This window comes from Lemur catta, chromosome 10 (genome assembly GCF_020740605.2).
Source record: "Lemur catta isolate mLemCat1 chromosome 10, mLemCat1.pri, whole genome shotgun sequence".
Classification (NCBI taxonomy): domain Eukaryota; kingdom Metazoa; phylum Chordata; class Mammalia; order Primates; family Lemuridae; genus Lemur; species Lemur catta.
In genome coordinates, this window is record NC_059137.1 from 68,473,394 (window position 1) to 68,498,795 (window position 25,402).

Here is a 25,402-nt window from a genome sequence, read left to right on the forward strand (position 1 = left end):
AATGAAAAGGTGCATGGAATCATCAGGAAGTGATGGGGCAGGTGGCAGAGATGGAGAACGTTTATAGGGAGAGGAAGCTCTTCCCTCACATCTTCTAAATTATTGTGAGAAATTAAAGAGTGGGAAAGAGAAAAAGGAAATGAGTACAGCCACATATAATAACCATGACATTTACTGAGTGCTGGGTAGGGTGCTATGTGTTTCATTATTCAATAGCTCTCTTAGTTTTATTCTGTGCAATTCAGTAAAGTTGATATTGTTGTCTCCATTTTACAAATGAAGAAACTAAGTTAGCCAGGATATTTAACTTTTGAAGACACACTGCTAGGAGGGATAGAGGCAGAATGTGAACACAGATGTTTTCTAGATTTTTAATCTCAGGGTTTTGAGGTGTTTTTGATAGGTAACATTTCTACCCCCCGCAAATACAGTAGAGACTCAGGGATGAGCCAAGACAAACAGGCAGTGATGCTGAGCTGGGATCAGGGAACAGCATCCTCCAGTCCAGATGAACTGGAGAAGTGAGCAGGTGTGGGTTCTAGGCCTTGAAAGCCACATGGATTCCCTACTGGGAAAGGTCTAGAAGTCCAGGCTGAGGAATTTGTTCCTTTCTTCTCTTACCTTCTCTGCTATGATTTCAATCTGTGATTTTACCATTTTAAAATTTATTGCCATTTCTTGAACATTCCCATTGGTCTTGCTCACAGTAAATAATGAATGTGGGGTTGGCTTTCCCCTCCTTCAATTAGGGATTTACAGAATGTAAATGTTTACTACTCTATGTCTATGAAAACAAAGAAAATATATATGTATTTATCTCATTTTAAAAAGGTCAAGAAAATTTGATTTTCTAACATTTCTGTTCTCTATGTTTCTTTATATTGGGGTGGCTAATTAGGATCATAAAGTAATCAAATTAGCCTCACCTCCCTATCTGAAATGTTCTTTTTCCTTCTCAATCTCCAGGGAGTCAAGAAAAAAAAAGTAACAAAAACTCACAGCAAGTTCTAGCACCCATTTGGACATCATTATTCCTTCCTGTGAACCCCCATATAGCACTTCAACCATATTTTAGTACTTGTCACATCCTGCCTTGTTTCTTACCTGCCTCAGCAGCTTTCTAAGATGGGGTGATGCACACTCTTCATCCTCTATACTGTATACCAATGAAAGGCATACAGTAGTCACTGCATTGGGCATCTAACAATGTCACATTATCTAACAGAATGACTCAAGGATTTATTTTTCTTCGTATAGTATGATCTTACCACTTTCTTTCCTTAGGATACAAAATTATCTCAGTAAATGGGAATCTATTTTCCCAAAGTCTATCTTCCAGGATGCTGTCTTTCTCTCTCTCCCCCCTGTTTCTCCTCACAGTGCTCATGGTTGGGGTCCTGTTCTTCAACCTTTGGATGGACAAGTTTGAGCCAGACAGTCAGAAAAGTTAGGCTAGGCCAAGAGTGTCACTGAAGGAAGCTGAGTTTCTGGCTCCCTGTCTGAATGTCTAAGGAGGAGAGAGCCCCAAATAAGGAGCTATGGGAGAGGCTCTACTATTTAATTTTCATAATCTACAGGGTAACATTACATTCTTTCATACAAATCACCTATGGCCTAATTTACATTTTCTACTGTAAACCTTACTAATCATATGACAAGGTCTCAGCAGCCATATTTCTCATCAGAAATAATGAGAACATGTTAAAAATAGTTCACTCTAGTCTTTCTGAGTTTGTAACAGGTATTTCATTTCATCCAAAGTACATCTGCTCATGTTCTATACACATATTTGAAGGCTAAAATAAGGAACAAATCAATAAAAGGAACTTTTGTTTTAAGAAGTATTGGCTCAAAAATAGATGCATAAAACATGTTTCTGGTAGCTGGAGATGCAGACATTCTTAACTTCTGGGCTGAGTTAGTGATATTACCTCTGTTGATCCTGTGAAGGACACTTTGTCTACATCCATGTGAGAAGAAATGGCTGCTCCTGCAGTAGGCCCGTAGCCAGGGACGATATTCAATACTCCAGGAGGAAACCCTGCCTGAGAGGTAAAAAAGGAAAATTTACCTAAGTGGTTTTAGCCTTTATTATTATTATTGTTATTACAGTTATTATATATTATTAACAATATATTACAGTAATTATCAGATCACTTAAAAATAACCTCAAGCGTTGCATTACTGAAGGCCCATTTTTCCTCAGGGTGAGGCTATGGATTATTGCCCCACTGATAACTGTCTCAAATTTCATCATAGTAACTCACAAAGAAAGTATAAGTGTTTGGTAAATTACTTACATAGAGGGAAAGCAATGTGCTCATTATCCCCACCAGCAAAACTAAGAAGCTAAAGGGATCTCGCATTTTTAGTTTCTAGCTGTTGTCAATTGCTCAGGGCATAACAGCTGAGGTGTGAGTCCCCACTGGCATTATTTAATCAGTAAAATAGTAAATAAGCATGGTCATCCCCTTTATGATTGCACTTCAGGATTGATTTCAACCCCAGTTAAAGAATTCAGGTAGAAAGTGTGGGAACTGAGTAGGGCACATTAAAATTTCATGTTAATTGCATCAAAATATTAAAATATTTCATTTTAACATCTCTTTTGCCTCTTTTAAATTTGAAATAAAGAATACCTTTAAGATACGAGTTCAGATTGAATTTTCTAGTGATTAATGCTTGTTTTTTAAGTTTTGGTAAGATATAAAGACAAAAGAACAATGAATGGTTTGCAAGAAAAAAATATATCAACAGAATATAGGTAGTTGATAAAAATATCTTTCATGTGCTCTTTTACCACCTTTGAACAGGAAGACAAATGCAGAGAAAACCATAACAGAAAAGTGAAAATAAACATATCCACCTATGGGTAGATGTGTTTAGAAATAATGTGGCCTAAGAGTACAAACAAGCACATTTGCACAGAGGCCTCCAATCTTCACATATCCTATAATAGTTTGAACAAATTTCCAGAAACTACCAGGCCATTAGTGGAAGTGACAAACCAACTTAACATTTCAAAATTTGAAAGAATATAATATCAATTTCAATATGAATTTATGTTCATGAGAGTTGGACAAAAGAAACAAAAAAGTGATCACAAGGTGACTGACACCAAGCCCTTGCATTGGACTTCCTGTCTGCATTTGGGCAGAGACTCCTTTGGATTAACTGTGAGGAATCCCAGCCAGCAGCCATGCTAAATGCATCCCCCCACTGGACAGGAGACTTTTGTAAATAACATAGTTGGCAGTAGCACCAAATGAAGTGGAATTCTTGTGCATAGTTTGATTTAGGAGACTTACCTCTTTTATTAAGGATGCCACGTGGAGTGCAGTGAGAGGAGTTTGCTCTGCTGGTTTGACAACTACTGTGTTTCCACAGCTCAGGGCAGGTGCTATCTTCCAAATAAGTGTGACCAATGGGAAATTCCACTAGAAAGCAATATATAACAAGAGATTCTTTGTATTGCTGAAAAGCACATTTGCTAATCTAAGTTCACATGACATATCCCCAGCAGGTACTAAAAAGTAATTGCAGGCAGGGCGCGGTGGCTCACGCCTGTAATCCTAGCACTCTGGGAGGCCAAGTCAGGCGGATCATTTGAGCTCAGGAGTTCGAGACCAGCCTGAGCAAGAGCGAGACCCCATCTCTACTAAAAATACAAAAGAAATTATACGGACAGCTAAAAACATATATATATATGTGTATATATATATGTATGTATATATATATGTATATATATAACATATATATATATACACAAAAATTAGCCGGGCATGGTGGTACATGCCTGTAGTCCTAGCTACTCGGGAGGCTGAGGCAGTAGGATTGCTTGAGCCCAGGAATTTGAGGTTGCTGTGAGCTAGGCTGATGCCACGGCACTCACTCTAGCCCAGGCAACAGAGTGAGATTCTGTCTCAAAAAAAAAAAAAAAAGTAATTGTAGTATTTTTGTGTAATCATCTGGTGTATTCTAATTAACTTCATTGCTAAAAGCAATAGTAAATGGTAAAATGCTCTAAATAAACTATATACGGGAAGGGAGTAGGAGAGAGCTCCAAAATTTAATCAAGTGCTGTCAATTTGAGTTCTTCTTCTACCAGGAAGATAAAAATCACTCCATGGTTTGGCTTACCATTAAGCATATTACAAGTTATCTGTAAGTGTTTAAAAAGTATGAGTATTCCTCCCAACCCACAGGTGATTTATTATAATTATTTACCTAATTGTATCATTAGTAGCATTTATTTCTAGGACAAATATCTTATTAAAGACAAAGATATTCTGGGTCCAGGAACCAAGTGCTTGGGTTTAAATCTCAGCTCAGTCACTACCAGCCATGCGAAGTCACACAAGTTACTTGCTCTGTGTGTGCAACTGCATCATCTTTAAATGATGATAACGGTCCTCTCCACCTCAGAAGGTCTCCTGAGGATTAATCAAGAAAGTGGGCCAAGAGCTTGACACACTGACTGGTTCATCATAGGCACACAGTATATATTAGCTGTTATTAGTATTTGCAGTTACGTAGCTTTTATAGATATCACTGTAATTTTTGAATTAGTGAGGAATTTCATTAAAAATGTTGATACGGATACATTTTAACCTACTTGGAGCAAAAGACAATAGCCACTTATTCATCTAAGAACTTCAAGATACTTCACAATTTTTTTATTTGGCCTTTGGAAGTATGTCAGCTAAAGAGACATCATTTAGATAGTCTCCTATGTGTTAAGCTTAAAAGGAAATCTTCACAATTCCACTTAAAAAAATAGTACATTCTTTAAGAAGAACTTGTAGTATCAGAGCCTCTCATCTTAAGACACAATGTATTCCATACGGTGCTGTAAATGCCTGTGGTATTGTTTCTTTCATTTTAACTTAAAAATATTTTCAGGATTAGAACACTCTGGTTGGTACTATTCTCTGTAATGAGAGCCTCAGTGAGGAGATGAAGAGTGTTGGAGACTAACAGAGCCTACTACATTTCACTAAAAGGGTGACCTGCAGGCGATGTGCCCGCTATGAGCACTTTGCCATGCACCTATGAAACATGGCTGTTAAAGAGAGGGCAATATACGACTTTTAAAAAACAACCCATAGAGTATAAGGTTAAGATCTGTTGATACTACAGTACTGAAATACTCTCAAGAGACATGCCAGGATATAGATAGGTTTTTGGACTACCTAATTCACATCTAAGATGTTTAGTCACAGAGAGACCAAGTTCAGCAAATCCGATATTTACTCCATATTTAACAAATATATAAGAAGACTAATGCCCAACAAACCCATGAAAAATGCTCAACATCTCTCATTGGCAGGAAAATGCAAATCAAAACCACAGTGAGATATCACTTAACTCCAGTGAGTACAGCTTTTATCAAAAAGTCCCAAAACAAATGTTGGTGTGAATGTGAATGTAGAGAGAGAGGAACACTCATACACTGCTGGTGGGACTGCCAACTAGTACAATGTATATGGAACGTAATATGGAGATACCACAAAGAGTTAAAAGTGGAACTACCATTTGATCTCACAATTCCCACTACTGGGTATTTACCCAAAGGAAAAAAAGACATTCTATAAAAAAGACATCTGTACTCAAATATTTATAGCAGCACAATTCACAATTGCAAAAATGTGGAAACAATGCAAGTGTCCCTCAATACATGAGTGGATTAATAAAATATGGTGTATGCATACTATGGAGTACTATTCAGCCATAAAAAATGGTGACCTAATACGTCTTGTATAACTTGGTTGTAACTAGAGACTATTCTTCTAAGTGAAGGATCACAAGAATGGAAAAACAAACACCACATGTACTCACCATTAAATTGGTACTAATCGATCAACACTTAAGTGCACATACAAAGTAACATTCATTGGGGATTGGGCAGGTGGAGGGGAGGGGAGAGGGGTAAATTCACACCTAACAGGTGCGGGCTGTTTGGGGGTTGAGCATACTGGTATAGCTCTGACTCGGATAGTGCAAAGGCAATGTATGTTACCAAAGCATTTGTAACTCTGTAATATTCCAAAATTAAAAATTAAATAAATAAAAACAAATATATAGGAATCTATTTGTGTTGTAGGAAGCTTTATTACTAAATCTAATAGGATTAGAATTCTTTTTTAAAAAATTTAGAATTATATAGAAGAACAACTTACAGGAATGATTTGGCCACATACGCCAATAGGTTCATGCCTCGTATAAGTAAAAACGTTTCCATCTAGAAAGTGAAACACACACACAATTATATATAGACGAATGTATTCATCATTCACAGAATGGTGGTTTGGGGCTGATATGAGAGAATAGTGTACACAATAATTAAAATATAAAATACAACTCCAACTGTTTGCAAAATGAAAATGGATCCCTCAAATTGTAATTTGGAATGACAGGAACCATAAAATTGAGTTAGGTGAAAGCAATACACAAAATTGGAAACAATATGAAAAATAATTAATTCTGTCTCTCATCATCTAAGAGGGCTGATTTCTAAATCATCTTTCTTCTCAGAGTTTAATTAAAAAAAAAAAAAAAAGGACCAGAAAGGAAGGAAGAATTCTCCAGCTAAGAGAAGAACCACATTCACATGTGTTTCTGGCAGCTCAAAGTTCTATCAGTAATAGTAACTTTTTTTCAAAAATATAACAATTTAAAAAATAGTAAAATTAAAAAACAACATAATTTTTAAAACTTCTCTATGATTAATAATCCTTTCCTACTCACTTGTTCTAAAATGTTGTTTTCTATTTGCCTACTAAACAATAAAAGTAAATTCTCTTAATTCATGAAAACAAATACCTGAAATAAAAGACATTTCCTTCTTTTCAATCTAGATTTGACTGACTCATGTGCTTCAAAGTTTGATGATGTCATTCCGAGAGTTACATTGTGTTTGGTGCTCAGTTCTGTTTTGGTTCCCACAGAGGCCTCCTGGCTTCAGCAAGAACTCTCTTTATCGAGATCTATTTGTGCTTTAAATGGTTTCTACCATTTTGTCCCAGAATAAAGTGAGGCAGTCATTAAGATAGTCACATTTCTTCACACCATCATGGTTCCACTCTCCTCTTTTCCCTTCCTGGTTACCATTTCTGACCTGTCGGATGTTCCAAGTAGATTGGAAATGCACATCAGGCTGGTTACCATTTCTGACCTGTCGGATGTTCCAAGTAGATTGGAAATGCACATCAGGGCCAGTTCTGGAGGATGTTGTAATCCTCAAGTCAATACATTCACAAGAATTAAATTCTATCAATAGTGTTTTGCACAGTGATGCTTTTTCATATTTTATACAAAGTATTTTTCATATTTCTACCCAATTTTGTACATACTCCACTACATACATACATGTTCAAGCACACAAATACTTAATTTGGTCTATAAACACAGTTCCTTCTTGCTTTGAAGCTATTTGAAACAAATCAATGTCAATTAGTTTTTTTAGTTAGTCTGGTCTAGCTGTAGTGAGTTTGACCAAGCACAGATGATCATAACGGACTCATCCTGGACATGCAAAGAAGCGTAAATAATTATATTATAGAAAGGGTAAAAATGTCACTATTGTAATAAAACCCAAAGAAATAATTTCAGAGGCCAGCTTTAAAAGGTTTTGTTGGGCCCTTAGAGAGACAATTGCCTCTGACCGGGCAAGGTGGCTCACGCCTGTAATCCTAACACTCTGGGAGGCCGAGGAGGCAGGATTTCTTGAGCTCAGGAGTTCGAGACCAGCCTGAGCAACAGCGAGACCCCATCCCTACTAAAAATAGGAAGAAATTAGCTAAACAACTAAAAATAGAAAAAATTAGCCGGGCATGGTGGCACATGCCTGTAGTCCCAGCTACCCGGGAAGCTGAGGCAGGAGGATCGCTGGAGCCCAGGAGTCTGAGGTTGCTGTGAGCTAGGCCAACACCACGGCACTCTAGCCTGGGCAAGAGTGAGGCTCTGTCTCAAAAAAAAAAAAAAAAAGAGAAAATTGCCTCAAATCAGTCATTGTGGTCATAAGAATGTTCTTACTTTAATATTTTCTAAAATATGCATAGTGTTGTCTTCTGCATGATTATGCTGAAACAACTTTAAAAGCCAATTGTTGGAGCTCATATCCAAGGTTACTTGGATCTGAGTCTTCTTGGCAGCAAAGAAAAAAAATAAAAAAGCCATTTGATGAATCTTAACAGAACTTCCATGTTCAGAGCTGTGTTGTCTCAAAGTCTAGGGGAAAACAATTTTGCCTTACTTGGTTGATGCCTTTAAAAGGGAGAGTTTAAAATTATTCAGCTCTATAGTAATCTCCTCACTGCTACTCTCACCTCTAGTGGTTTCCCAAAGCTACTCACCAGCTGGTATTGTACGGCCCTGGATCTTGTCAGCCCAGCCTGCACAGTAGCGTAATCCGTTTATGCAGAGTGCTATATCCATCAGATATGCATTGGAAAATAGTTTTCCACCATTCATTGCCTCCATTGTCTGAAAAACAGATCAAATTCCATATCTAAAATTCCATAAAAATTTTACATTAAGAAAAATATAATGAATATTTTGAATAATCATGTGTTAGAGAATTTTGAAAATAGAAGAAATCTTAAGTCATCTTGTCTAACCTCCTCTTTTTAAAAACGAGACAAAAAAAAAGAGTTCAAATGACTTGCTTGAGGTCATATGGCAAGATCTGGGTACAACAGATTGTGAGATTCTGGTTTCTAAAGACTAGTGCTTTTTAATCTCATTTTGAATGTTCTCCAGCTAACAAATTTTCTAGGAATCAGTCACAATTTGATGTATACACAGCAGGTGAGAATGGTACCCAGTTTCAGTCAGATCAGAGTTTCAACCAGATTTCACTTACTGTGTAATCCAATTCTATGTGACAATTTAGTGTCAGTGACTATTAATGATGCCTTAATCATTTTTAATTTTTGCATCCCATTTGGATATAGACAATCTATTCATACAAACTTAAGTAACACCTGGATTTTTCATTCATAATTTTCCTCAGCAGAATTTTTAATGATGAAACTCCCAGTCTTGCCATTACTATCATAATTATCATTTGAATGGTCTATAAAGTTCAACATTTTCTGGTCTAGTGCCCTAACCATTATAGGATGACCTATCTCCTCTTTTCCTTCTCTTCTTAAGCAGAACTTTAAAGAGCTCTCTGGGATATAGTGTTCTGCTGGGGTGATTACCTGGCAGGAATATCCAGGTGATAAACTGTTAAAGGTGTCCTGTCTCTGTGTTACACTGTCTACCATCTCAAAATTTAACCAAACACAATTTTTGTATGACTGTACCTTTTCCCCCATAGGACCTTATGCTGACAGGCAGTCAACAGATCGGATGAATGAGAGAAGCCAAGTTTAAGCAAATTCTGCTTTCCTCCTGCAGGACATTTTGGTTAATATAGTTTTATTGCACATAGCTTCTGGTTCCATATTTTTGTATATTTTGAATTATGCTGAATCACCAATTGAGTAATAAATGGTTCTTTCATTCACTATAATTGCTAATGTTGATTTCTTTTTTTTTTAAAAGGTAGGCTTCTCTGTAACTGCCACTTTAAGATTCTAAAGGTAATAAAAATGTACTATGGAAACTGATCTTGGTATTGGTTTGGGTTAAACTGCCTTGATTATAAAGCCCAACTGAGAAGACAAAAACAAAGAAATACCCTCCACAATGATATTACCCACTGACTTATATAACTCTTAAAATATAAATTAAAAAAACAAAGTAAAAACAATTTTTACAAACACATCCATGATTAGATTTTTTTCTTTAATCTTTACCTTTTTCTCCTGTAAAAAGAACATCATTTAATTATGACCAATTGTGAACAGACATTTCAGGGAGAGAAAAAGCAGCCATTTATTAAATACCTTGGTAGTCTTTTGGATATACATTTCTCTAAAAAGAAATAAGATTTATTTTAGAGAAATATTATGGGCACCTTTAACAAATGATGAGTTTTCACCTAAAAGTGTTCACTAGTCAAGTACTTTAAGAAAACCAGTACCTCATTCCATGAGATTCAAACTGCATGTGACCTTGGTAAAGGATTTGAGAAGAAGTTGTAAAGGAAAGAAATTTCTTTAATTTGGTTTAACTTGGGGTTTGACAACGTTAGACTGTAGAATCTATTATGGGAGCAGAAATTGACATCACCTAGAACTGGAGTACAAATTAATATTTGAGAATACACTCAATGGTCAGAGTCCTACACAAGAGCTGGGAGATCAAGTCTTTTCATTTTGTTTGTAGAAAGCATGTCGTGGTCACTAAAACCAAAAGAACTTGCCAATTCAAACAATGAATGCTTTTGAGAGCTCTATCTACCTATCCAGTTTGGTTAACACTCACTGTGAGCAAGAGACGATCTCTTTCGATTAAATCAGCCAACTTGAATAATAGTCGTCCCCTCTCTGAAGCATCCATAGTACGCCATGGAGAACCGATCTGAAAAGCCTGTCTTGCGGCCTTCACTGCTTTGTCAACATCCTCCTGTGAGTCAAAGGGTATTTAATTCAGTAGGCTGAACATACTCGATCAGCAAATCCAATGGTAATAACCCAACGAAATAGACTGAAGCTCCTTACAAGCAGGCACTGTGTCTCCAATAGCCTAAAGTCTAGCACACTGTGCACACTCAACTACACAATATTGCAGTTACACTTGCTGAATAATCTCTAGAATGACGAGCTCCACACATCTTGCATATGCTTGATTTCCTAGAATATAAATATTGTAGTAATAGTTGCTATCATTTGCATGCTTGCCATATCTCAAGCAATGTTCTAATAACTTTACAGATATTAACTCATTTAATTCTCAGTCATTTAATGGGACAGACATGTTCCCCATTTTACAGATGAAGAAATTCAAGCAAAGAGAGAGGAGCCGTACCCAAGGCCAATAACTAAGAGGGGCAGAACTGCGTTTTAAACAGAGCTCGTCTCACTCTAGAGCCTTTGCTTGCTCTCACCACACATTGCACGCCCTTGGTGACTGGGTTATAGGAGTTCCAGGCTAAGCTCAAGATCCAAAGTAGTGAATATCTTCTTTGATCTCTGCTGACTCTCTACAGCCTGTCCATTCTCATGAAGGGCCTATTAGAGGGTGAATAAGAACTTTTCTTTGCTGTTGAAGAGTAAATGTTATAAACATGTGCCCATTCCTTTTGTGCAGAGGGAAAAGGCACAGAGGAAGAGGACCTGGTATATCGAAGGGTCTGGAGGGGGCAGCGCCCCCCATTTCCCATCTGGGTACAAACAGGTTTTTTTAAACACTAAATAGGTAAAGAAGTCATTTTCTTATTATTAATAATGCACTACTTCAAACTACATTCATTCCAGCGAAAGTCAAATAGTAAAGTGATTCCACACTCAGTCTAGCCTCTTTGACTCCACTCTCCTATTGTCTTCATGCAAGCTCTTTCTACTATTCTGTGTTTTTCTACAACAGGTATCTCCTCTGCTTCTTTCCTAATCCACCTCAGTTACAAATGTTGCCCTGGCCACTCTATTCCCCTGCAGATCTTTGTTCAGACCTCTTCTGCACTCCGCAGAATATACCTACTACAGGAGTCACCACCTCCCTCTTTCATTACTACCTCATACATCCTTTTTTTCTCTCCACCAAGTCAGTTGCAAGCACCTTAAAGGCATAGATCATTTCAATGTTACTTTGTACATAGGACTGGCCACTGCATGAAACTATGTGTGCTCCATAAATCATGACACATCAAAGGGCAGTAACTTGCAAATTTTTTCAGGAGACATAGTTCCATTTGAGAGCTGAGCGGGGGTTGGTGGGTAATTACCCTAACTGTTTTAAGTTGTATAAAATTAAGCTAAATCCCATCCAGGCATGACACGTCCCCCTTGGAGAAGCATGGACCTCAAAATAATATCCCCCTCCTTAGGCTTAGGCTGTGTTCAGTCAAGAAACCCCAAATTTACAAGTCTACAAATTAAATATAATTTTTATAGTATTTATCACCAAACTAAGATGATCTGGGGTAAGAGGGATGTTTTACAAGTATAATCTGGTCTGGTCAAGTGATGATACTTACTGACTACAAGCAAAGATTCTTTCACTATAATAGATCACACACTGATATATCTCACTGTCTAACTTTTGAGAGAATGATGAGTATATACATTAAAATACATGTATTCATTGCTTGCTTTTCCTGAGAAATTATACACACACACACACACACACACACACATCGTGCATATTTGGGGCATTCAGTTAATCACATTGATTGCTTATATTTGGACATTGTCTCATGCCACAGGGTCTAAATTTTTCCAAGTTAAAATTAGAGAGCAATGTTAAAAAAAATAAAGAAAAGCAAGCCATAAGAATCTGAGATTGCCAGTATGATCTGTGGATAACATGGCCTACAAAATAAATGCTGTTCTGTATTTAAACAGATCTGTGTGACAGAGCTTTCATTTGGATCTTCTGCTCGGTGTCCTGCCATCAGCCTTCAACAGGTATGGGATATTATAGGCATCCTGGCCTTCCAAAGCGATATGGAGAAACTGGCTTCAAGACAAGTAACTCTGCCATACACACCCTAGAGAATACTGCTATAAAGAAAGACGTTCTTGGCCGGGCACGGTGGCTCACGCCTGTAATCCTAGCTCTGGGAGGCCGAGGCGGGTGGATCGCTCGAGGTCAGGAGTTCGAGACCAGCCTGAGCAAGAGTGAGACCCCGTCTCTACTAAAAATAGAAAGAAATTATCTGGCCAACTAAAAATATATATACAAAAAAAATTAGCCGGGCATGGTGGCTCATGCCTGTAGTCCCAGCTACTCGGGAGGCTGAGGCAGTAGGATCGCTTAAGCACAGGAGTCTGAGGTTGCTGTGAGCTAGGCTGATGCCACGGCACTCACCCTAGCCCGGGCAACAAAGTGAGACTCTGTCTCAAAAAAAAAAAAAAGAAAGACGTTCTTGTGTTTATGTCTTTGGATCATGCCCTTCCTTTTCTTATATCTTATATTTTTTTGTGCAGGAGCAGAAATAGAATGGTAGTTAATACATAGTTTTGGAACAAAACAATCCAGATTTGAATTGTGATTTCTCCTTTATTAGCTATGTAACCTTTGAACCATTTGACTACACATCCATCCATCTAAAGATTTGATAAACATGCCCCTCTGTAGTATTCTTAGCATCGGGCTGCTAATGACAGAAAAATGAATTAAGGAGATTGCCCTTTTGGAATATTCAAATGAAAGAGACATACAACCAAATCATCACCCCAATACATTATTATAAACCTTGAAAAATATTCTGATGAACTTATGTTGTGGCAGAACTTCTCTAAGGTTCAGTTTTCTTATCTTTAAAATAGGGACGTGTTACCTCACAGGGTTGTTTTGAAGATCAAATGAAGTAACACTTGAAACACATTTTCCATATGACAGATGTTAAGTGTTAAGTGATAGCAATTGTTACTGTAGTCCTAGCAGTCAAAACAACCTTAACAATAACTCTCGGTAGTTCCAGTATATTCTAATCTTCCTTTCCATTTTCACTGTCCTGCACTATTTAGGCCCTTCTTATTTCACATTGTCAATAGCCTTCCCAAGTTCATTCTCTTTTCTTCCTCAACTGTCATGCCTGTTGCTACCAGGCTAACCTTCAAGTACTTTTATCTTATCACTTTCTCTTTCAAATATTTACAACTGTTTCCTTTTATCTACAGTCTGAAGGCCAAACTCCTCTGCCTGGTTCTCAAGGTCCAACACTGTTAGGCTTCACCTCACCCACTCAAACTTAGTGTTCACATTTTTTTCTACTCTACCTGACCCACTTCCTTCTCACCTTTGCTTCTGTAACTCTCCTTGCTAGAATGTTCTACCAGTACACCACTTAACTTTCAAAATCTTACATACACTATCACACCCAGTTCAAATATCAATCTACCTAAACCCTCACCAGACTAATCCAGCTTGTTGATAGCTACTAGTCAAGAGCCTACTAAGTTCCAGGCACAAGATAAGTCCTTTACAGTCCCACCAGTACTGCTAGAGTTAAGCATCACTGACTTTGGTTTTCAGGTGAGTAGACAGACTATGGCTCACACATGAAATCCAGCAGGTAGTAGAACCAAAATGTAATCCCATATATGACTCTAAAATCTAGTTCTTATAGCTCTGCAAGGCTGCCCTAATAATGAAATCCTTTGAATATTTACTACTATCTGTATTATAAGCTATGGTATGTCTTACTATTCAGGGCCTACATACAACAGGCAGTGAATAAATATTTAATAATTTGTTACCTATCTTAAAAAGTTTTCAGGTTATACTGATTTTATATAAGGATGCATCTTCTATGACATTTATATAATAAATATTTCAATAGGTTTCATTATACAACAAAAATTTTTACATTATTCAAAATTCTTAGGCATCAGTGTTTTGTTTTGTTTTTTCCATAATTCCTTAGGCATCAGGGTTGTTTTATTTTTTAATTCCAAAACTAGCATTTCTTGGATTTTTTACTCCAGGACTGACATTTTCAGAGATATAATATTTGAACTAACTAGAAAACAATTTGGTACATAAACTCAGATTTGCCACCGTTAATAACACTTCTGCTGATGATATTTAGAATGTTCCTTTTTAGAAGAAAGGGCCACAGGCTGAGTGTATGAAGACAGTTCAAATGTTGCTGAGATATCAAATGGCTGCTGAGCACAGTTAAGGGAGAAATGAACTCTTCAATCACTCCCACATGGTCCATCTTCACACCAAATTCATTCAGAGATGCAGAAAATAGTCATCAGACCAGTTCTACTTTTACACCTGTCACAAGCACTTACTTTAATGGACATTTACTTTTATCCCCACCAATTATTTGTTAGATCATGCTTTAGTATTAAAAGCAGTTTTCAGGATTAGTTAATATAGCCTAAAAGAGCCACTGAAGTGAAAAGAAAACATTTTCCACCCACATCTGTGCTTTGCTTTGTAACCTCCATTTGTTCTGGCCCCTCCTCCTGTCTTTATAATACCACTGAAAGGAGATACATAGCCCATTGTGAGCGCCATTCTACTCCTAAATTAAATCCCTAAAACCTCTTGGCTCATTATCTAAAGAGTCAGTTCCAGAATATCGGGTTTACTGTGACTATGTAATTTACTTGATTTGTACCTTTCATGAAGCAATGATATCAGAGTTTACTGTACATTTGCCAGCAAAATTGCGAGAACATCAATAATTATTTAAAAACAAAAGTTTGGAATACTTCCAAAAAGAATAGGCGAGTGCTGGTTGGTAAGCAAACAACAGCTCACCATGAACAGTTTGTACCATGAACAATTGAGTTTCACTGATCAAATGTCCAGATACCTCAGTCAGCATGGTGACCTGGTGTGAAGCTTTGCTGCATGTTACTGAGCGTCCTTGATTGCTTGTCTGAGCAGTACTAACTCTCAACGAGCACCCAAGCACATCAGTGGCAAAGATTTCTAAGGCTACTAGTATGAGCATCAGCTTTCCCTTACTACACGTTAGGAAGAAGGTAAATCCTGCAGCCTGTGCCAAGAAAAGTCCTCAGACTACCTGACAAGTTTTCAACTAGAAGTTCAGGAGCAGAGACTTGTTTTACTGATAAAACTAATTCCAGCGGCAAAGCTGAATGTTCAAGGCTCCAAAACTAAAACATCAAAAATATTAACTCCATGATTTTTAATAAAATAATTGGGTAATTTATTGTTCTTTAAGTTCTATGTCACCTTCTTAGTTTTATCTGGCAATTTAGAATGGACAATGTTATATTAATAAAGGATTTCTCGCCTTTTCAAACCTATGATTAATCCCTTCTTAGGCAGCCTGTGATAAATCTAGACACTATTTAAGTTTAAAATCAAGCAAGAAGGCAGGGCGTGGTGGCTCACGCCTGCAATCCTAGCACTCTGGGAGGCCGAGGAGGGCGGATTGTTTGAGCTCAGGAGTTTGAGACAAGCCTGAGCAAGAGCAAGATCCCATCTCTATTAAAAATAGAAAGAAATTATATGGACAGCTAAAAATATATATAGAAAAATTAGCCGGGCATGGTGGTGCATGCCTGTAGTCCCAGCTACTTGGGAGGCTGAGGCAGGAGGATTGCTTGAGCCCAGGAGTTTGAGGTTGCTGTGAGCTAGGCAGATGCCACGGTACTCTAGCCCAGGTAACAGAGTGAGACTCTGTCCCCCCTCCAAAAAACAATCAAGCAAGAAAAAATAACATGAAAACCTCACCAAGACACCCAGAACCACAGGCTCATCATCATCATGACGTGACTACTGAGTATCTTTATGTACCAAGAACAACTTAGAAAAGTTCCCCAGCCTGCATCAGAAGCCATATTTTCGTAACATGTCTCTTGAATTTGCCATGGGGTTTGGGAGCTCAGAATGGCAAGAAACCAAGAAACCCGGCATAAAAATGGAACTAGTATTTAAAAACTCACCTTATCTCCTTCTTCTACTTGACAGATTATCTCTTCAGTTGCAGGATTAAGGACAGGAAATTTCTTGCCACTCACTGAACCATGCCATTCATTGTTTATGAAGATCTGTAGGGATGGACAATAGGTACAAAGGTATTTAAATATGCAGCAAAGTTTGGAAATTTTTATAAACTTAAACCATTACACAATACCTAAATGATGCATATCCCTTCACCCTTCAAAATTTATTGGCTGTTTAAGACATTGTGTGCATGAACGTACACACACGTACTCTCTCTAAAATAGAATACAAAGTGCTTTTAAATTTCATGAAGATACACACTCATTTCAACCCTAGGAAATACAGACTGGAGGAGACAATCTAGAAATGAAAGATTTTACCTAAAATAGCCATGAATTTGAGGCAAGAGTGGAGGCTTTAGTGGGCTTTATCTTTAAAAAACATTTCTTGTATTTTCCACTTCAGTTTCTCAACATCCTCATTTTTGGCTACTGGTGATTTGATATCATAAGTGACTACTTTCTAATCCTTTATCTGACTGTTTTAACACTAGTAAAATAATTATCCTAAAATAAAGGATTTTAAAAGAAGTTTACTCAGAAAATTTTAGCTAGTGACATGATTTCACTGGCTTTTTAAAAGCATAGGAGTTTCATTCTCCTTTTCAAAAGATTTCCTGAGAATTTATTTGCCCTCATATGAAATCAGGCACTACGTTTCTTAGTGATACCTAAGACATGCATCTCAAGAAAGACAGAACTCTAGGAAATATGGAATTTTGTTCTGTGTGCAGTATAGAAGAACAGAAATATTAAAAAGTGTATGTCATTTAAAAAGTCTCAATTTCAACTTCTACACACTGAATTTACATTTCATTAAGCAATCAGCTTTGATATCACATTCAGTTTTCCGTAGAGAAAAATATTTGACAAAGTCAAATTAAGAAATACCTCTTTTGTGTTCTGTTTCTGACAAAAGCTAGTATTTCTTTTCTTTGCATCCCTTTATTTCTTGTGTATCCCACTTTTACTTATTATTTGAAATATGAAAATAAGCACATAAGTATATAACATGTAGTCATAAGTACAGTATTGGCTGTTACATATTACAACTTTCTGTTGGACTTATGACAAGATGAACTACTTTAATTTGGGAGCGTGGGTAGTTGACACATGTAGTTTTAAAAGAAGGTGACATATGCACTGGGTTTATAACATATCTTAATCCTGACACCCCTCCTTATTTGATATTTAAAGATAAGTTACTGATAGCTCAACCCTGAGGGAGAGTGTATTGAAATACCCCCTCTAGGTTTTAATAAGTTGCTATGCTAAATGCAAGTTACTTAGTTATTAAAAATTTTCCATTGATCATTATCAAGATTATATATTGCTAGATCCATTACTTATATTGTGTATATTTGACATAAATGTAATCTTTTAAATCAACCTATAAGCATTCACCAACTTAGATATTGTATCATATGGTGTCAATGACATAGCTTAAAATTCTGTCAAATTAATGAAATATATGTTCCTATGTATCCCTAAATGCTTGAGTCCCTTGTCTACTATGTATCCATTGTGAAACTTGTCCCTTTTTAAATAGTCATTTTTACATGTCTGCCTTCCCTTCTAGGCTATAGGTTCCATAAGGTCAAGGACTGTGTTTGTTTAGTTTTCTGGTTTATCCTCAGTGTCCAACATGATTCCAGCCATCAAGTGACTTTAGCCCTCAGTAAACAGCTCTTAAGTATAATTGAATCAAATAACCTACAATCCGTCGGCTACCCATAGCTATGACCCATAGCATTCTACACATGAGTACACTGTGATACTTGTGATTTGCTATCAAATGGGGAGGAGGAGAAGCCTCCTTGCTTGCCTGTTCAGACAAAAACAATTATCCATATAACAAAGTAGCAGCATCCTATATATTTGGAGGAGTTCAAAAGAATTGTAGTCTAGCCTGGAATTGACATGAAGGAGATGTGGGCATGCATAAAGGAAGGGGGAAGGAGTCTGAAGCAGTTCGGATGGAGAGACCAGAGGTTCAAAGACACATATATGGGGGTATGAGAAAGATGGAAGTATCAAGAAAATCCTTGTTTCCCTGATAGGGTAACTGAACACATATTAAGACCATAAAATTCATCGTATTATCCCTTGAGAAAAAGGTTGCCTTCTTAGTTCAACTCAAAGAAATATAAATCCAGATTAAAGTGATTTGCCCAATGTCTCTGAGAGTGAGCCAGCACTCTAGCAATCAGAAACACATTTTGCATAGTTACTTTTGGAGCATTTTCTTTTACACATCCTTAGCCTCTAACGTTTAGTATTTTTTTTTGCAAGGGATGACTGGGAAAGACCTTAATCAAAGTGTCCCAAACTCAGCACACTGCCGTTTCTAGCTTTATGCTGCTCCCACTCCAAAGTTCTGAAGTTTGCTCACGCAGTTCTCATTCTCTCTCTCACACACACTCTTTCCTTTTCTCTTAACAAGATACACAGTTCCTTTTGTGTCAGTTTGTTCTATGCTATTATAAAAAACCCTTTCTCTGTTCTCCCTGCCCACTACCTCTGCCTCATTAAAATTTAATTTTCTCCCTGAGCCAACCCAGTTTAGATTTTGTCTGCACCCCTCCCCTCCTTAGAACACTGGTGATTCTCCATTGTCAAACTCCTCAGCATGGCACTCAAGGAGGTTAGTGATTTTGCCCCAATATGCTATTCCAACCTTTTGTCCTACCATTGCCTCAATTTACCCTTTATTTCAGACTCATTCTACTGCCTCAAACATTGTGCCCTTCTTCGCTCCACACCTTTCCTCATGCTGTCCTTCACACTGGAGTTGCACTATTTCCTTCTGCTTCCCCTTCAAACTCCAGCTTAACACGTCATCTCCTCATGAAGATTTCAATATTTGCTCCAGCTGGATTTAACCTCTTATTTTTATTCTGTTACCCAACACAACATGTTATTACCCTACTCTTAAATTCCATTTTATGTTCTGCTTTGTGTTAATGTTAGGTATCTATATCTCAGTGCATGAAATTCTAAACAAAAAACTAAAGACATTATAGTACTTGCCTCAGATTTTTTAATGAGCCTTTCAAAACATGTATTAGAGTGACTGTCACTTGCTAGTCCTACCTTCTCTCTGCCCTGAAGGTTGTATTACCTCCTCAGACTTTGTATCTCTAAATTAAGAGGACACAGTCTCATTCTGTCAGAGATATACCCAGAATTCCACTCTTCTACAGTATGATTTCACTAAAAAATAAAATAAAAACAACATACAGAATAGATTACATTCTGTTAAGCCTGTGCTGAAACTTTCGAGCTGTTGCCTGAGTCTCTTAACTTTAGGTCTGTGATAATTTGTGGTTTCAAGTTCTCAACATACTGTCGATATATTAGAGCTTATTTCAATCTATATAATCTCTTTTAGTGAAAGACTCATTACAATATGTATGTACCATCTAGTTTCATCATCAAAATCTTATATCTAAACTGTACATAAAACTCCCCCTTCAGATTAAAGTCAGTGAATGTTTTGTAAATGAGCATTAACCTAAGGTCAAAACACAAGTTTACCTGGCAGCCTGCAGGCAACAGAAGAGATTAGCTGTAGCAGATCCCAAATTACCAGAAACTGCTCTGTATTATTCAGTTTTAACATTTAATATAAGAACACTGAAAACCCAACTTTTGTTTGAACTTGTGCTTACATTTATACAACCCTGGCTAGTCACTTTTGTTCCATCAGAAAAGTGTTTGTGAAATAATGAGTAAATACCTGAGACACACTCTGGATGGTATGGTGGGAAAATCTGAGATAAGTTAGCCATGACCACTGCTCTCCAGGGTTCTATAATCTCGGAGGAGAGTGTATTTATACTAAGATCAGCCAGTAAAGAATTAAATGTTGTGGGGCCGGGCGCGTGGCTCACGCCTGTAATCCTAGCTCTCTGGGAGGCCAAGGTGGGAGGATTGCTCAAGGTCAGGAGTTCGAGACCAGCCTGAGCAAGAGAGAGACCTTGTATCTAATAAAAGGAGAAAGAAATGATCTGGACAGCTAAAGCTATATATATAGAAAAAAAAATTAGCTGGGCGTGGTGGTGCATGCCTGTAGTCCCAGCTACTCGGGAGGCTGAGGCAGAAGGATTGCTGGAGCCCAGGAGTTTGAGGTTGCTGTGAGCTTGATGCCACAGCACTCTAGCCTGGGCAACAGAGCAAGACTCTGTCACAAAAAAAAAAAAAAAGAACTAAATTAAATGTTGTGGAGAAAAGTGGCCAAAGCCGTGGGTTAAACAATAAATGGTATAGAGGGAGGCTGGCTGGAAGAGGGCACCCTTGAAGGACGGGATTGGATTGGTGGAAAGAAAAACAATGAGCAAAGGAGGGACCAACCTTGGGAAGTTCTGTAGCACAGTAAAGAGATCAGCTCCTAACAGAACAGAGAGTTCCAGCAAAAACAAATTATAGATAACGTCTGACGATGAAAATAAAGTGCATTTGTTGTGGAGCTTGATCCCCAGAGTGAGAAGTTTGTATTCTATTCTGGACATAAGGGAATGACTGCATCAGATAGATGTTTTATGAATACTGATTTTAAAGTACCCAAAATTGATTCGAAGTAGAGCAACCAAAGTCCAGGAGATTAGCCCCAGACTACTTTAATAAACCAATCATGAAGTCATAAGGTTTTAGAGTAGAGTGATGCAATAATACAGTTTGCAAATTATGAATTATGTACATTCTCCTACAAACAGAGGTCTTTCAGCATATAAAAAGAACTCAGGACCCATGGCCTCAAGGCCACATGTGACCCTCCAGATCCCCAAGTGTGGCCCCTTGACTGAATCCAAACTTCACAGAACAAATTCCTGTTCTGTAAAATTTGGATTCAGTCAAAAGACTGCATTCAAAGATCCAGAAGGCCACACGTAGCCCCAAGGCCACAGGTTCTCCACCTCTGTGTGTTGTTAGGCCGGGAATTGCACCATACTTTTCTTCCCCTTAGCTATGGAGAATGTATTGGTAGGAATTACCTTAATTACCTTTTTTTCTGTCTTAACTTTATTAGTTTTACATTTGGCATTTGTCTTCTAGCTATGTGACCAAATGTTTTTGCATGCTCACCCTTCCTATAGTTATATTTAATGGTTATGTGGAGAAAGTCTAGATTAATGAATGTTTGTTACAATAATTATAAAGTCTATTTTAGGCCTGTAGAAATATTCTATCATGGCAACAATGTCATTTTTCACTTGTTTGCCTTTAGCATGTTTAGGGGAAAGGGGATGATACTATAAAAGTACAATATTCTTGGGTGCTATTTAACCATTAAATTAATTATATTCTAATTATGAATTTTGGGCTAAGGATACTTTTGAATAATATGTATATATAGTAGATGTCAATTTTAGGTTCACAATACTGATTGGAAATTATGGAAGCCTATGCATACTCTTGCATTGCAAGTGCTTTTTATGTGGGAATTCAATCAATGGGAATATTGAGGCAACTTAAAAACTGATTTTTATTCTTTCAATTTTAGATATGTCAAGTTTTAAGAGATGTATCATATTACCTTTGATAAATAAGTGACTGTTTCCTAGATGCAGTTTTGTGTCCAAGAATAAGTCATAATGTTGAAAAACAATTGCTTTTCCAGAGTAAAAGCTATTATGTCTTAATGCTATAATTCTAAATAAATAAGCAATTTTCTCAAAATATTTCTGGCTTGAATTAAGCTGGATTTCACTACTGGGCAAAATAAAGATCTATTCGCCTTATCTGTTGATATGAGATTTTGAAGCCAGTTGGCTAAAAGGGAGAGCCCCTGACTCCCTCCAAATCATACCAGGTGCCCTAAACTCATACTGTCTCTGCAAGACAGCAATGGGCCAGCAGCTCTAGATCCAGTAAGAGAAGCCAATACTTCCTAGGTGGCAGAGAGATTTTAACAGATGACACTTTCAATGCAAGAAGGATTTCAGTACATTCTAAGGGAGAGAGGGTGGTGAGAGTGACCATTTTCTATCACCTGTGTGGATTTCCAAACCTGAGATCCTGGGTCACAGCACTGGGAGTGATGGGTGGTGGCATCAATGTGCAGGGAGTGCTGAGTGTTGTGTGTGAACTTTTTCCTCAGCCTTAGGACCCTTGAAAAATTACCAAAGGCAGTGGAGAATGGGGGGACAAAGGACAAGACAGGAGATGAATAATGACAGAGAGAGACTGAACAGAAGTCAGGTGGGTGTTAAACATTCCCAAGGCTGGATCTCTGACAACTATTTTCAACCCAAACCCTGAGCCTGCAATGTAAAACGCTGGGACTCAGAGTCAAAAAATGTAAAAGGAAATGAAGGAGGAAATAACAGATGGGAGGAAAATTTTTTAGCTACAGTCAAAGGAATGAAAACAAAACGAGAGAGTGACCAAAACCAAAATAGGAGAAATAAAAATTTATTAAGTATATGGAAAAGAGATGCTATTTCAGTATATTGTTCCTCCCTTTTTGTTTTTTATAATTGCCACTTGTTCGACTCTTTCCAGCAAGTTTTTCTAGTGAGTCCCTACTTTGAATTGAAATTTCCTGTGAATGACAAACCTGGAATAAGAAAGTGAGAGAGACTACAGTCGTGTGATCTTTTGGCCATACCTTTGCCAAATGCAAATTGTTTGAGGGTATGGATTCACCACATTTTTGAGGTTCCCATTTGTAATGAAATTAAATGGAAAACATTTTCCTCTTTAATAAAACCTTGTGGAAATAATACCTCAATACACTTCATAGCTGCTGGTCAGCCATGTTAAAGGCACAATCTGATCTCAGCTGACACTTTCCTAAGGAAAAGAGCCAATGAGCTGAACAACTTCCTCATGCGTTGTGCGTATGAAAATGAAAATGAAAATGCAACAGACCTTAGGACTGCAAAATCATTCATGGTCACAAGTACGGAAATAAATATAAAGGAGCAGGAACTTTTACTGTATCTTTAAATTATAAGGCTCTCTGTTTTTCACTGGCTAATTCAGAAAGCAAAATGGCTCCCCCCTGAGTTGCAATAGTTCATTTCTTACTTTGCTTTCTGTATCATACCCTAAAGATCATTTTAAGTGATCAGATTGGTTAGACTGTGTTTTGCTTGTTTATTTAGCCTGTTTTGGAGTTCTCGGCTCTGACAGGGAGGCAGGCATTCAGACTTGGCAGCAGTGTGAAACAGGCCAACTTCAGACATACTCCCAGAAATGCACAATCAGGATCCTTGTCCTTTTTCTCCCTAGCTGCAGATTGTGAAGTCTGTACCCGCCTCCTGCTCTTTTTTCTCTAATGGCTGGAGACATAAAGAAGAATGCTTGCTTCCCCCAAATATGAGAAATAATGTAAGTCCACTTGAAGTTTTTTGAAACAGGAGCTTTCTCATCTAATTATCAGACTTAAGTCCTCCTATGTAAACACTCATTTTACTAAGCATATAAAAAATGATGCTATTTCAGTATGCTCTGTTTCTCCTTTCTTGTTTTCTATTATTTCCCACTTGTTTGGCTCTTTCCAGTAAGTTTTTCTAGTGAGTATCTGCTTCTCTTATGATTCATTCCGGTTATACTGAAGTTAATAGAACTGCGTAGTAAAGTCCACTGATTCCTGGAACAAGAACCTTTCACACAGGAGAGAATTCGTTTCATTTGCAAATCTTTTAAGAAAAGATGTGATTTAGAGTTCACTGTTTGATCAGAACACTAAACCCAGGCCTGCATTTTGCAAGCCTTTTATTTTTGCATTTGCAAAGGGTTCTTTCACAAGTTTACTTGAATTGACCTTTCATGCTTTAAATGAATGTAGTTTTTACAAACCCGAGTCAAAACAGCAAATACAAATTGTACTAACCTTAGTATATTGAATCTTCAAATTGGTGAGTGGGGCAGGTACGTCTGGCTTGTCTGAGGATGACATTTCTGGTTCAGCTCCTGGAACACAAGTGACAGGCAGTTTGGTTCTGATAGAGCACTTGGCTTTATTTGTTCCTTTTTATCTGCAAGGGCTAAAGTTTATTTGCATACTGCGATATGATTGGATGAACAAACTTAGAGCAAAAAAAAAAAAAAAGAAAGAAAGAAAAAGAAAAAACAAAAGGACACTACTTATTTGTAACAACTGGGCAGGAAGCCTTTGACTTTAAACTTAAATCCTTAAGAAACCAGCTCTCCAGCATTGAAGTTGCATCTGGAGCAGATGAATGAATTTATAAAACTGAAAGCTGTGATGAGAGTATGCACCGCAGCTTCTCTGGCCACTAAGTCCAGTTATTATTTTTTTAAATTTTCATACTTTATATGCTACCATATAACTTTTTGTTCTCTGATGGACTTAGAGAGAATTTGAGGATTGAAAAAGTCTAAAATGACACAAAATCTAGGTAGCAGCTGATGAGGAGAGAACCCAGGCCAGGTGTCTTCAGGACAAGGCTGTCAGGAAAACAGTTCATCTTCCAGAAAAATCAGAGTGCTGTTTGGGAAAGAAAGGCTCTCTATCTAGACGCTAACCTAGGTTAGCTTTAAAATATAATATCAAGAGTATTTTGATTGCTAGGTAAGTAGACCTACTGTAATTTCAGCAGCCCTAAATTATTTTTATTTTCTATATGTGAACAGAAAAGTCAGCAGGACTTTTAGGGAACTGAGTTTACAGTCACACATGGGCACCACAATTAGCAATAGGGAAATATCATCTGTTAAAACTCATTTAAGGCTGGGCATGGTGGCTTATCCCTGTAATCCTAGCACTCTGGGAGGCCGAGGCGGGTGGATCGTTTGAGCTCAGGAGTTCTAGACCAGCCTGAGCAACAGTGAGACTCCCGTCTCTACTAAAAAAATAGAAAGAAATTATCTGGACAACTAAA

General features: G+C 37.5%; 1 protein-coding gene across 1 annotated transcript in view; it reads right to left on the reverse strand.

The window, feature by feature from the left end:
* LOC123646040 (aldehyde dehydrogenase 1A1-like) overlaps nt 1-24,507 on the reverse strand; it is a 40,200-nt gene extending 15,693 nt beyond the window's left edge. Inside the window, exons 1-7 of the mRNA XM_045562663.1 lie at nt 24,391-24,507; nt 16,491-16,595; nt 10,378-10,518; nt 8,355-8,484; nt 6,180-6,241; nt 3,309-3,437; nt 1,932-2,045 (exon numbers count right to left, since the gene is read on the reverse strand). Coding sequence (XP_045418619.1) covers nt 1,932-2,045; nt 3,309-3,437; nt 6,180-6,241; nt 8,355-8,484; nt 10,378-10,518; nt 16,491-16,595; nt 24,391-24,456 — 747 coding nt within the window. The 5' untranslated portion in view covers nt 24,457-24,507. The remainder of the gene's footprint in view (nt 1-1,931; nt 2,046-3,308; nt 3,438-6,179; nt 6,242-8,354; nt 8,485-10,377; nt 10,519-16,490; nt 16,596-24,390) is intronic.
* Between the last annotated feature and the right edge of the window lie 895 nt (nt 24,508-25,402).